The sequence below is a fragment of the Ursus americanus genome, chromosome 18 (assembly GCF_024610735.1).
Source record: "Ursus americanus isolate L20-20 chromosome 18, mUrsAme1.1.p, whole genome shotgun sequence".
Lineage (NCBI taxonomy): Eukaryota > Metazoa > Chordata > Mammalia > Carnivora > Ursidae > Ursus > Ursus americanus.
Window position 1 is genome coordinate 57,487,784 of NC_142144.1, and position 14,627 is coordinate 57,502,410.

The 14,627-nt window shown below is 35.1% G+C and overlaps 1 protein-coding gene across 15 annotated transcripts in view; it reads left to right on the forward strand.

Annotated features, from left to right (window-relative positions):
- PTPRD (protein tyrosine phosphatase receptor type D) overlaps positions 1–14,627 on the forward strand; it is a 2,182,843-nt gene that overhangs the window by 2,066,330 nt on the left and 101,886 nt on the right. For 9 of the 15 annotated variants that reach the window (XM_087869643.1, XM_045780711.2, XM_087869647.1 and 6 more), the window contains 2 exons: positions 7,902–7,943; positions 8,449–8,546. In XM_087869643.1, the coding sequence (XP_087725769.1) occupies positions 7,902–7,943; positions 8,449–8,546 (140 nt within the window). The remainder of the gene's footprint in view (positions 1–7,901; positions 7,944–8,448; positions 8,547–14,627) is intronic. The other 6 variants (XM_087869649.1, XM_087869650.1, XM_045780721.2 and 3 more) reach the window with 1 other exon arrangement.

Sequence of the window (14,627 nt, forward strand, 5' to 3'; positions counted from 1 at the left end):
GTAGGTGTTGGCACAGCAAATGATATTAGCTCCTTAATTTTTGGATTTTAAACCCTTTCACTATCTGAAATGTGCTTTTATATACATCATAGCTTTGGAACTAAAATCGTTTATCCGCAAACATAAAGTCTGACAATTCTTATTAATGGTACGCATAAGCAGGGAATTAACCACCCACATTTTCACTCCAAACAAATGACTTTCAACGAAATAAAAAACCTGTGATTCATATATCAACCCTTAGCTCCTGAACTTGTTCATGATAGCAAGTTCATTTCCACTTCCAATGGATCTGCGGAGGAAGATAAAATATTAAACAAAGATTTCCATTTGAAATTCAGTAGGTATTTCAGAAAGTAAAGGAAGCACATCACCTAGTTCACTAATTCTATAAATTCTACTTTCCTTTAAAAAATATCTCAAGAATGAAAAAACTATTTACTTTTTAAGTATTTATTCTTGTTGAAGAGCCTAGAATATAAGGAGACAGACGTTTTCCGCTTAATTCTACCCATACTCCAAAGGTATTAAAAATGCATTCCAGATTTCACATAAATACAGTATTCTGAAAATTTAAATACTTCAAAGAAATGTATCCTTCACTGCAGTACCACAGACATACCTATCGCTGGTCAAATTCCTGTCCACTGTCTCTCCACTAAGGCACAAAGTAAAGGCAGAGAAACTTGTTGTTTTCAGTAGAACCATCTTTGCAAGGCTGTGGGACACTTTCCAAATTTTGGATGACAATCTAGTCCCTGCATTAGTGAAATATTGTATTCAAGCATCTGAACAGGGTGAGGAAAACTAACATCTTCCTGAGAGCAGGTGGTACCTTGGCTTGTAGGTGTTTCCCATGAATATGTTTATTAACAAGAATACTGTCTGTTAGAGTTGGCAATATTCAACTCAGTTGTACTTAGAACCTAAACTACCCAATCTATTAAAAAATATATAGTTTGCAATAATTGATCATTTATTGGTATACTGGGTCAATAAGAACTAATATGAAACATGAAATTCAAATACCATTGTTTGTATCACCCATGACCTACAAAATTGAGTCCTAAGTGTATAAGGAGGTATCATTTAGCTGAGGTTAGACTTATCACCTCAAATGGAAAATGGAATAAAATGAGAAAATGAGAGAGGATATGTTGTAGAATTTGCTAGACTTAACTTCTAATCAAGTTTTACAAGTTTTTAAGCTCTTCAAAGGAAGGGAAAATACTCACTTATTAAAACATGGTTTTAAAATAAACCTCTATTAATCCTCATACATCTCTGTGGGCAGCAGTAGCTGGGCATGCACTAAGATGAGTTGACAGATGAGTTACATGTTCAACAGAAGTGAACTGTGTCCATTAGCCTAGGTTGGGAGGAAAGTTCTTTTTGTGTGTAAAAAAAAATTTTCCAAGTCTTCTGATAACCCATTCCTCAAATAATTCTTGTTGTTAATTACAAAACAAACACATGTTTATTGAGGGAATTGTTTAAAATAGAAAATAAGCTTGTTAATAATTGTTGTACATATGTTGTGGCTACACAGGTGTTCATTATAGTAAATATTTTGTATGTTTGAAATTTTTCATAAATTAGAAAAGGTAAAAGAAAGCACTTTTAAAAAAGAAAAATTACTCTTTATCCCCCCTTATGTTTCTTCTTTTTTGGGCAGGGGCATATTTAAAATATAAGTAAAAGATTTCCTATAACTATTCCAAGTTTGCCCTTCTGGAATAGCTATATTATATATAATGTAAGATATAGATATAGATATAGATATAGATATAGATATAGATACACACATATACACATACACACACACACAGCCCCATGCATATCCTTCCAGACTTTTTCATATATATTGATAAAAATATATAGCAGGTATATAGACAGACAGACGGGTGCATATACATAATATTTCCTGTTTTAGCACTTAACTATATAAACATAGACCTTTTCCCAAGTTAGTGTATTAGGTTTTATCTCCTTTTTAGCAGGCAATGGTATCGATGTTATTCTCTTCTACAGATGACACAAAATGTATTGATGCATTCCTTATTAATGGAGACTATTTCCAAGCAGTACTGAGTGCACATCTCTTCACATCTTTGTTGCTACCTCCAAATATTAGACACCTGGAAATGCAAGTACAGGTCCTAGGGTAGGCACATTTACCATTTTGATAGAGATTGCTAATTACAGATTTTTGAAATATTGTAAAAAGCCTTTACTTACAGTGTAGTAGCTCCTCTGAGCCCTGGCCTCTAGCATTGGACAGAAGACTAAAATAAATATGATATCATCAAAAGATGATGTTATATAAGAAAACCAAAGCAACTACTGATATGTGTTCATATATCTACTTTTTCCCAACAAAACAAATTTAGAATTTCAGCATCTCAAGAAATAAGCTTTCTTTCTAGCACACACAAAGGTGTAAGGGACCATGTAGCTAATAGGATCATGTAGTAAGCCAGTCACCACTTTTCTCTGTGCCTGTGAAATTCTTCCTCTCTGTCGCCCTTTTGGTTGCCTTGTCAGTTTCCATCAAAAATGGTCTTTTTTTTTCCTGTGAAATTATTTCTTCTAGTATTTGTACCTCCTTCTCACATCCCTCTCTCTGCCCGCCCCCCCCAAAAAAACAGAAAAAAACCCTTCAAACAAAAACAACAAAAAACTCCAGGGTTTGTGCTTTCACCTTTTAAGAAAAGAAATTAAAAAATTGATGATCAGATGTTACAACATAAAAGCCTCGTTTTCATTCTGAGGATGACCTTAATATGTTTTGCCCTAAAGCATACATGGATGGTAGGTGATTGATGGGCTGTGGAAAATAGTAACAAACTGGTAAAAAGTTATTATATCAGAAATAGCAGTATCAGCAGCAGAAATGTCTGCACAGCAGCTGAATGGGCTTTAAAAGCTTTTGAGGCATCTCTTCTGATCCATTAGTGCTATTAATTGGGTCAATGCTAACAAGATCCATTTTTAAATATACTTATCTTCATATTTTGTACTATAAGAAACTTACATATATGACCTTGCTTAAGAACACCGTATGTGTTCTTTATATGTTATATTTCAAACACCTTGGTTCATTGATTAGAAATTATAAATTTCTGATATAAAGAAATGCGGTTTGTTCAAATTCTGCATCCTGAGAAATCCTCCTTAAAATGAGTCTTATTTATGCTATTCAGTGCTTAACCTGAAAAAGCGCTCTTGGAACATCTTTCCCTTAATGACGATCCTAGTCATGGATTAAGTCAAACTGTCATTATTGTTCTGCCAAGTAGCAATTATGTCTTATAAATCAATGTTCTCCTTTGTCTTTAATTCATTATTCATTTGTGAAACAAATTGTAAACATTGAGTACTTGTATTTCATTCAGTATTCTAAATGGCACATCAATTATTTTAAAATCTGACCAATATTTTATAAACTAAGTTTCTCTCTGTGACTGTTAGTTAAATAATTTTTGACAGAGCTGCATCATTGATTTGATGAACAAATTATTTTCTCCCTGTTCCATGACCATAAATTGTTCTCTAGACTTTATCATGTTTTTTTGGAAAGGAGAACCATCAAGAGAGTATTGTTGAATTATCACACATATATCCTAACAGAAAAAGTCATTTAATAGTTGTTCCACTACCCCCCCAAAAAAAGATTCTCCACCACTATTAGTAACCTCAAAAGCTTTACTTAGCAAAATAATTATAAAGTGGTTATTGGCATTAAATGAAAGATTTTAAAATTGCCAAAATAGAGCAAGTATTTGCTAAACATTTCTCTATAGATACTTGAAAATACTGTTGATTAGATTACTTAGTAAATTAAATATAACTTTTAGAAGGCAAAAACAGGTAAATTGGAGTTTTTTTAAAAATCTGCCAAATAATACTACAGTTTTTAACGTTTTGAATTTATACCTTTAGTATATCTTTAGTTCATGTTTCATGTTTTCCTTCAAATGAAGCTATTATTGACACATTTTCTCTAAATTAGGGTAGTTTATGATCCCTGTGTCAGGGCATATATAGTCCAAACATTTTCACAGACCCATATTTATGTACATGCCATTGCTCTGCCTGGGCATTAAATGGTGTAAGAGACAGTATGGCATAATGAAAAGTGCCCTAAATAAGAAGTGACAAGGTCTGGGATCAAATCCCCCATGTAGCCTTAGTTTTGCTAATAGTAATGACCTTGATGAAGTCTTTTACCCCTCTGAGTTTCATTTTCCTAACTGACAAAATTAATGTGAGATAGGAGGGGAAATAAATGAGCTCGCAGAGGGTGACCCATGAGAGATGAAAACATTGTGACACCCCCCCCCCCCAGACAACACTTGATGTGTAGCCCATTGTCTTGTGGATACAAGCATGCTGTCACTCCCCACCTGCTTGGATTTTAACATACACACTAAAGGAACATTTTGCTCCTTTAAAACAGAGGCCGCAATTTAGTTAGCCAAATGTGGCCTGCACCTCATGCCTATTTTTATTTTTCATATAATGGAGAAATTTTTTTTTTTTTTTCGTTTTTTTTCTTGAGTCTCCTTTGGAAGGAGGGAAATGAAAGCCGGCCACATTTAACTTTTCTGGGCTTCATAGCCCTCTTGTGTAAAACAAAAAGGCTGGGCTAAGTGATCTCTAAGGCACCTCTCAGCTTTAAATGCCATGATGTTAAAGTTTTAATTCTTATAAGGAAGCCCTCATGACATTACTATCATAAATATGTACCCTATTAAAAGTAGCCATCATGGTTTTTCCTCCAACCTAAGGCAGATTTCAGTGACTACATCCATCCATTTTTCATGTTGATAGTGCATATTATGGATATCATGGCTTCAAAATGAAAACACTGTTCAGATTCAACATGTGCCTTTAAAATGCACTTATGTTGTGCATTTGTAGCTTTGAACTGATAAGGTCATGAGTCATGACCCTGGCAAGTCCTCATCAGCTGTGAGCTGCACTTCAAGTTCTTTGCTACTAATAATAGCTAAAGTACTAAAGCTCATTAAATGGAGAATCAGAGCAGATTCAAAGGATTACCAAAAGAAAGCTGATTACATTCTCATAAACCCTGATATAATTTTTGAATGTAAAAAAATAAACGAGTTATAACCCCCCGCCAATCATAATTTCCACTGGACCGAGAGCCATTGCTGGAGAAGTTTAAAAAACTCAATGCCTGTTCACACCCCCAGAGATTCTAACTTAATTGGTCTGGTGTGGAGCCTGGAAAAAAATAATAATTTTAAAGCACCTCAAATGATGCATTAGCATCACTCGTCTAATAAAAAAATTGTTTGTAGACTGTGAGCACTAGCCAGGTTGCCCAGACAAAAAAATTGAGAAGATACTGCAGTGATGTCAACTTCATAGTTTTCTTAGTGTCTGCTTTTCCATTCAGAATCTAATATGCTTGATTACATCATATAAAATTGTTTCCATGTTGGACAACGGAGAAGTTTGGGGGGAATTATATAACAGTATTTTTTAGGAGCTCCTTGGTGATTATTTTCTGGTATGAGCTGGAGTTTCATGTTAGAGGAGTTTCATCCCAGATTTGTTAAGTAGCATGATTTTTATGATGACGTTTATTTGTTTCAAATACGTGATATAACATCATAGTTTTGGGGTTAGCTAAAGAAAATGGTATTGAACTTAAAGAATTCAAAAAGTTGATCATTAAACTGCATAGATTTTTTAGTTTGTAGACCGTGAATGCCCCCCACAGCTGAAAGAAAAGGTACAGTAACTCTTAGAACACTTACATGCGAACTGTGCCCAAGAGACCCTTCTCTATTGTTCCGTATGTTTAGACATCCTATCTACAGGAGGTAGAAGTGAGAGTTATAAAGAAGGGAGTGACTACAGAAGTTACCTAGCTCTGCAGTTTTATTTTACAGATAAAAAATTGAGGTTCTTGATAACAGGTGATTTGTCCCTATTAGTAGATGGCAAAAGCAGAACTCTCCTATCCATATTCTAGTCTAGGATTCCTTCTCCTATTCCATCAGAATCTCACAAATTCTCCTCTTTCTGTGAAGCATCCATTCTGCCATTTTTACTTGTCCTAGAATTGTGATGGAGCATGATACATATTGATGTGTCTTAAAGAATGATTCTTGAATGCTGTGCTATCTTTGCATATGATATATACATCCTGATTGAGAGGGTAATGAGTCAGTATAGGTTTACTTGGATTTCTGTATAATTAGCTTCCAAAGTAAATATGTTGATCACATCTTTGGTTGATTATTATGGTCTTCTACTGCTGTTATACTAATACTTTTCCCATCTCCAACTGGCTTTACTTTTTGCAGCTTTGAGCAGTAATTCAGTCCCCTACGCCTCCCTGATTGGCTCTGTGTCCTCCCTCTCTAGCCAAACCACCACTCAGTCCATATATGATAATAACTCTCTCCCACGATTCGCTCGAAAAGGTCTAAACATCTTTGTCTCTTTATTTTCTCTGTTAAAGCACTGTAATGGATGTCCACATCAGTCCATTTCCATTTCCAGATAAGCCTAGAGTCTCTTGTGCCTTTGCATTTCCATTCTTGTCATTGGGAGTGCCTCATCTGGATAAGATCACTTTAATTATTAGACCACTGTCACCCATCTATTCCCGCCACAGAATGTAAATTAGTTCGATTCTACCATCTATATGGAAAAGTTCCAGAAATGGGCTCCAACATTTTGGTCCAAATACGTAATTATATCTCCAACAAAGAGTTTCTATTTCTAAGCAAACTCATTTTTATGGGCTCTTCCATTAAGATTTTAGTTGACTGGAAGCTATAAACACTAAAACACCACCTATCATAGCACTGTGCTAAAATGATTGTCTGGAAGAAGCAAAATAGTTTTTTTACTTAACTTACCAGAGCCATTGATAATTTGACATTTGAGATAATGGAACTTACTGGGTGGCTTTCAATAAATGACACAATTTCTAAAATGCCCATAAAGTAATCACATGTTGTGTTGACTTAATGGTCACCATTCCATAGCCTGATACCTTCCAGAGAGTCCCAGGACAGCAGAATGTCAACATGGCCTCCAGTTTGAGCTCCTCCCCCATTCTTTTTCAGCTTCGGGGCTTCCCTGGGGGCATGCTAGTTCAAGTTTTTCTAGCCAGCTGGAATTTGTATCCATAAGACATGAGTCAGCGATGCTCTCTCATGGTACTCTTAAAAATTTAATCACAAAGAAATAAAGTGTAAACCACATGAAAAATGAGAAAACATTGGAAAGACACAGGAATCACCAAAATTACTGGTGGATATTTTTAACAGAATCTGTGAAACTAACACCACTTCAGCTGGCAGACTGAACTAAGATGTGCTGTCCCTGTCACTGCTTTCTTTCTTTTTCCATCCCCTTTCCCTCCTTGTCCCTTCACCATCTGCTCATTGTCCTGCATTCATTTCCCATTCGTGGACAAAGATGTTTACACCTGAAGTAGATTGTAGGTTTGCTGGGGGTTGAGTAATGGGGACCTGGGGCAAATACCACAAAGCTGTTAGCGTGGCCATTTATAAATGTCCAGGTGAAGGCCACAACCCCAACCTCTACAATCTGCTACTAGTGGAAACATTTTTGAAACTCAGTTTGGTGTCCAATTTTGTCATCAGTGATTATCGTCTATGAACTGTGGTGCATGTCATTCTTTGTGTCCATGTTTGCATGTGAATGTCAGTCACCTCCAGGTTTGTGAAATATTAAAGCGATCTTAATCAAGTCACAATGTCTAGTGAATCCTGTAAAAACGTGCAGCATTTTTATCAGTCCTTTAAAAAAAGGTATATCAGACTATCCATTTCATTTTTTTAACAAATTCGTTCTATTTTATTTTATTTACATCGTCATTTCCTTTGCAGGTTCAGATGATTCCGGTTACCCTGGTAACCTTCATTCTTCAAGTTAGTTTTCCTTGATTATGCATAAGTCACTTTATGTTTCCTATCAAGCTACTACTCTTTCCCTTTTAGGCCTTTCTCAGTGTCTGTTTTCTTAGTTCACTCTACACCATTTAATTCCACACAATTTCCATTTCACACAGTGCAGGAGAAGGAGTTTGAAATGACATAACAGTCATTACTCAAAGCAGAAGTTGACATCAAGCCTGACTCTCAGTTTTCTCCGCTAGCTAACCGCATTGATTCATAGCACAATAACGCTTTCTTTTACACTAGGAGTGTTAGTTTGGGGATTATGCTTGGTGACTTTTCATTTGGCTACAAAATTCATCCTTCCAGAGCATGTCCTGCTTTGAGTAACCAAACTATCTGCCTGCTTCCTCACATTAAACATCTTTACTACTCACATATTTTCAGGCCATTTCTAACTATAGTATTCTCTATATTTTGGAATAGTCACCATTGTTTTCATTCATTTTCAAATGTGTTTCTTCTTTCCTTTTAATAGGTATGGCTAGCCATCCTCCAATTCCTATCTTGGAGCTTGCAGATCACATTGAAAGGTTGAAAGCTAATGACAACTTGAAGTTTTCCCAGGAATATGAGGTATTTCAGTGCATTTATACTTGAAAGTAATTTCAAGAATTGTCCCCATCTTCTTTTTGACCATATTCTTAAAAACTAACTTCGTTGGTATTTTTTTTCTCTTAACTATGACTACAAATCAAAAGTTGATAAAAGTTGATAGTAAACAGGCAACTGAAACATGTCTATATAATCAGTTATAGTAGTTGCAGTTTTAAGATGTGTTGAATATTCTATATTCAACGTTACTTAATGAGGTTGATTTTTCTTTTCAGGTTTTAAGTTCATAGAATATATTGAATTGATAAGCTTCCTCGTACACCAGATATGTGCTAAATATACTAATTCATGGCCAGAAACCTTCCTGAAAAAGACAGATGACAGGGAATAAGTCAATTTCTCTGTATATTTTGTTTTCCTTGACCTGAAAACACTTTCATTATGTACACACATATATATGTGCAGGATTTTACCCATCAGTCTTAAAATAATGCTAGAATTAATATTGAGATAGTAATATGTTCCTGGAAAGTTGCCTATTTTTTAAGCAATGGTGAACTGAATAGTATTTTTAAAATCCCGGAATCCTTAAAGTGCTGTGTGAATTCTTGATGAAAGTGAATGAAAAGTCTTTGTATATTTGTGTGTATTTGGATATCGTGGTATTTATCAAGCAGAAAGTTTTAAAATTGGATATTTCTGGTATTCCCCAGCAATAGCGACTTTTACTGAAACCAGCTTATGAACTGGTAACTGAACCATCATTATTCTTTCAGGTCAAATTTGACTTAGCATAAGATTAAAAGATACAACTAAAGTCTTATTGTTGTGCCAAACAACAAAAGGTTTTTGGGTGTCTGAGCAGTCCATATACCGCCAAAAAGACTTTCTATTGATTTGAGTCTGAAAACACATCCCTGTTACCCCTCTGGGTTTCTGTTGTATCAGCTTTTTTTTTTCTCACGTTTTTGTTTAAATTCTGGTTAGTTAGCATACAGTGTATTATTAGTTTCAGGTGTAAAATCTAGTGATTCATCATTTACATACAACACCCAGTGTTCATCACCACAAGTGCCTGTTTTATCAACTTGAAATGAGGCTCTTGGACTAGATGATCTCTCAGTCCCTAGCAGTTCTAACATTTTTAAAGGATTCTTTTTATTTTTTTTTTAAGATTATTTATTTATCTCAGAGAGAGAGAGAGATTGCACGTGCTTGAGTGTGCACACAAATGGGGGGAGAGGCAGAGGGAGAGAATCTTCAAGTAGACTCCCTGTTGAGCGCAGCCCCCATTGCAGGACTCCATCTCAGGACCCATGAAATCATGGTCTGAGCCGAAACCAAGAGTTGGACACTTATTTCACTGAGTCATCCAGGTGCCCGCAGTTCTAACGTTCTACCCTTTCATTGAGAGCCTCTAAGAGGCTCCCTCCCTCAAGTGGCTAGATGGGTATCAAGTATGTGAAGAAGTTCCATGTACGAAAATCTGGAGCAATGGAGCCTGTGGCAATCTGGATTTTCTGAAGTCTTCAAATTGTCACTTTTTCATTATTTTAAATTACTGTGCTAAACAAAATGTATCTGTAGCCCCATGGACCTTCATCCTTAAGATCCAGATAACCTTTTTATCCAATTTGCATATCCAGCATCTTTGTCAAAAATTCAGTAGAACACAAAGGGACTTTATTTTTCTGATTAGCTAAGCTATATATTTTTTTATTCTGTTCCCTGCATTTAGAGGAACACTTTTAATTTTAGGAAACTCACATTGGATTGTGAATTGTTATTTTCTGAAATGGTCTGCTTCTTATTCCTTCCTTGTTCTTTTTGGTCATAATGGCTATTTTTAAATTATGTAGTATTTTTAAAAACAGTTTCTGTAGGTTCTAGTTTGGGGCTTGAGGCTGCAAATTGAGTTTAAAAAAAAGGAAAACAAGGCAGATGATGATATGTGCTATCTGGGGCAACATAAAAAACTCTTAGAAATCTTTCACCTTTCCTACCTGCTTTTTATTGTTATCATGGTTCTTCTTATTCTCTTGCTATGTGGTATTTTCTTCATGGCCCCGCTTTAATTCTTGATTTGAGATTTTGAATAATATAATGGATCACAAAAAATTAAAAATTGATAGCTCAACCTAAAAGTCAGTAATTCACTCTCTACCAGTGAAACTGTAAACAATTGACAATATTTGCATCATTCAAGAAATCTGTTATATACATTGACTACAATTACCAGCCTCCTTTTAAAATGGAATTTCTCTAGAAATACTATACGTGAAGATACTGTAATGATACTCATTTAGCCTTTAAATCAGAAGTGCTCCTTAAAAGTAGTTATGAACTGCATGCGGCCAATGTTCCCATTAAAAACTCCCCCAGTAGCCATTGACATGATAGCCCACACTGACTTTTTACCATTTATCATGACGATGGTCTGTGATTAAAGCTCCCTGGGCATGAATTGACTCTACTGTGCCTTAACAGCCATGAAGGAGATATTTAAGTGTTTTAGTCATCTGTGATAATAAGATAAAGACCTCTATGTAATATTTTAGGCCACAGAACACTTTGAAAAAAAATTTGTTATCTTCCATATAAATTTGGATAGATTTTTTTTTTTTTACTAGTTTTCAGTGAAGAAAATGGAAGAAAGACAAGGCATATTACCTTCAAACATCTAATTATTTGGGCATAATCACTGTGAATTAATGATTACTCAGACCTCTCAAGAGGCATGAAACTAAATTTGTTACTCTAACTCTAAGACTGAAACAGAGGTTAAAGACATGGAAGCTGTTTATACTGATTCTGAGGTCAGAATAGGAGGAAGTAGATTTTTTTAGATTATCCAGCATTATTAGATCGCGTGAGAACTTCCTTTATTGTAAAAGAAATTTGGGCTCAGACGTTGGATTTAATGACACCTGGAGGAAGGGACCCAAGAAATTAGTAGCAAGAACACTCCATCTTGAAAATATTTATAAATACTTCTGGTTTTCATTTTCTGATATGAGACTATAAAATTTTACTAGAATTTAAGTAGCCAAGATTTGAGGATGATGCCTAGAATGTAGGGAATAAAGTTCTCCTAAAGTTGGTGTCTATCAAAGCCATTGCATTAGCTGGTGAATCTTTGGACTGATTAAGAATAGTGTGTATATGTCTTACCAAAGTCTTAGGTAATGACTGTGAATCTTTTGGAAGCCTAATTAAAATTCAGAATTCTGATCCTAATACCAGAAATGCTGGTGCAGTAGGTCAACCATGATAACCAGGAGTGTCTGTTTTTTGCTTTTTTTTATTTTTGCCCAGTTTCATTGAGATATAATTGACATATAACATTATACTAGTTTAGAGTATACAACATAATGATTTGATATATGTGTATATATTACAAAATGATTACTGCAATTAGTTTAGTTAACATCTATCATCTTACATAATTATGAATTTTTCTTATAGGAACTTTTAAGATCTACCTTCTTAGCAACTTTTAAATATAAAATATTGTTAACTATAGTCATCATGTTGTATGTTATGTCCCCAGGACTTATTTATCTTATAACTGTGAGTTTGTACCTTGTAACCACCTTTACCCTTTTTCCCCTACCCCCCACTCCACCCCAACCTCTGCAGCCACCAATCTGTTTTCTATTTCTGTGAGTTTGTTTTTTTAAGATCCCACATATAAGTGAGATCATACAATGCTTATCTTTCTCTGTCTGGCTTATTTCCTTTAGTATATTGCCTTTAAGATCCATCCATGTTATCACAAATGGTAGAATTTCCTTCTTTTTTGTGAATGAATAATATCCCATTGTGTGTGTGTGTGTGTGTGTGTGTGTGTGTGTGTGTGTGTGTGTATATATCACCTTTTCTTGATCGATTAATCCATCATTGGGCACTTACGTTGTTCTCATGTCTTGGCTATTGTAAGTAATGCCACAATGGATATGGGGATGCAGATATCTCTTCTTCAATTTACATTCCCACCAACAGTGCATGAGGGTTCTCTTTTCTCCATATCCTTGCCAATATTTATTTCTTGTCTTTTTGATGCCAGTCATCCTAAGAGGTGTGAGGTGATACCTCATTGTACTTTGGTTTGCATTTAACTGATAATTAGAGATGTTGAGCACCTTTTCATGTACCTGTTGGCCATGTGTATGTCTTCTATGGGAAAATGTTCGTTTAGATCCTCTGCCTATTTTTTAATTGGCTTGGATTTTTTAAGTTTTGTTTTTGTTTTTGTTTTTTTGCTTTGGGTTGTATAAGTTCTTTGTACATTTTAGGTAGTGACTCCTTATTAGATACTTAATTTGCAAATATTTTCTCCCAGGTAATGTCCATTTTAAAAGAGCAGTTCAGGTGACTTTGATGCAGGTGCTTTGAAGACTAATTTAAGAAACATCATTGGTTTAGGGTAATATATTACAGAGCATAATCCTTCAGTCTTCATTTCACCATCCCCTGAGATGGCAAATAAGCCAACATATAAGATTCATTTGACATGCATCACAGTCAGCATTATCATTATCAATATCATATACAGAAATCCTATTTGTATTAGACCGATTATAAGTAACTACAGCTCCTACAGTTTGCTTAAGGGGAAAAAAGAGGAGTTCGTTTTATTTATTATAAGTTATTATAAATTTATTTATTATAAATTATCTATTATAAAGCCAAAGTCTAACAATATAGGTGTGCTTCAAGAACTGTTGCCTGGATTTCCTGACATTCTCTTTGAAATTTTCATCTTTGTGTTTTTATCTGGACCGACCTCATTCTTCCCCTTGTATAGGCCAACTTCTTTTGTTTCTCTCACCCACATATAGAAAATGGGGCCTTTGATCATTTTTCGGTTAACAGAGCATCCCCCTGAAAAAAGAGACCAAATTTTTCTTTTTAGTCAAATTCCAAATGCCAGAGAACAAACTCTGAACTCCAGTTGACTCATTTTGTTATGACAGTCCACCCATATAGATCTTGCTCCTTCCTTGGGTTGGAAAGAGGAAAGTTACTATGGAAAGGGGCTTGTGAGCTGGGAGGAAGAACCAATAATTATCCACCAAAGCACTACAGAAAAGCACTATGCTAAGTTCTGGGAGGTATACAGAAGTTATAATAAACCTTTACTTCCGGGAAGACTAGCAGGCAAAATCAGATATATACATGCAAATATAATAAAAAAAAAAAAAAACACCAAGTTGCTAATCCCAAATACTTATGGAATACTGTTGGGATTTAGTAAAAGTCAAAGTGAGATGAGCAACTGGGAACTATATTGAAGGAAAGGTGGTACTGGTAGTGGAACTAGGAAGAAAAGGAGTAAGGAGCATTTTGTGGAGGAAAGGATCAAAGGTACATTCAAGGATGCTCTGTACTTTTATGTTCAAAGTGTGGACTATGGAACAGCAATATTAGCATCACTGGAACCTTGTAGAAATGCGGAATTTTAGGCATTATCCCAAACCTACTGAATCAGAATCTGCATTATAACAAGACACCCTGGTGATATATTTGTATAATAAAGTATATGTAGAGTCAGGGGAAGCACTAAGGACACTTGCTATGATGGAGCAAATTGTTTCTTGTGGAGATTTGAGTGAAATGAAGTCAGGCAAGTAAAGAGGGCCAAGAATTGCAATGAGCTTTCATTGCCAGATTCACCGTTGGCAAGGATGGGGTGGATTAATGGTGGAAAGAATATGAATATGGGCTTTTGACTCAGACAAATTTGTATTCTGATTTGAACATGTGGTATGGCTGTAGCCTTGCATAATAATATAACCCTATCAGTTTCTCATCTGTAAAATGTGTTGCTATGAGATTTAGGGAATATGTGTGTATATGTGTATGAATTTCAGGACCCACATGCAGTGTGTGTGTTTGTGTGTGTGTGTGTGTGTGTGTTTGTGTTTGTATAAAAGAAAGGGCTCAATAATGGCAGCTGAAAAGTTGTACTATTTTAAAATAGCCAATGGAAGATTTTGTAGAGAGGTAATTTTATACATTTATTAATAAATTAATAGTGTTAAGTATACTTTCTCATTGAACAGATATGTCAACAAAAAATTATAATAAAATATAATCAGT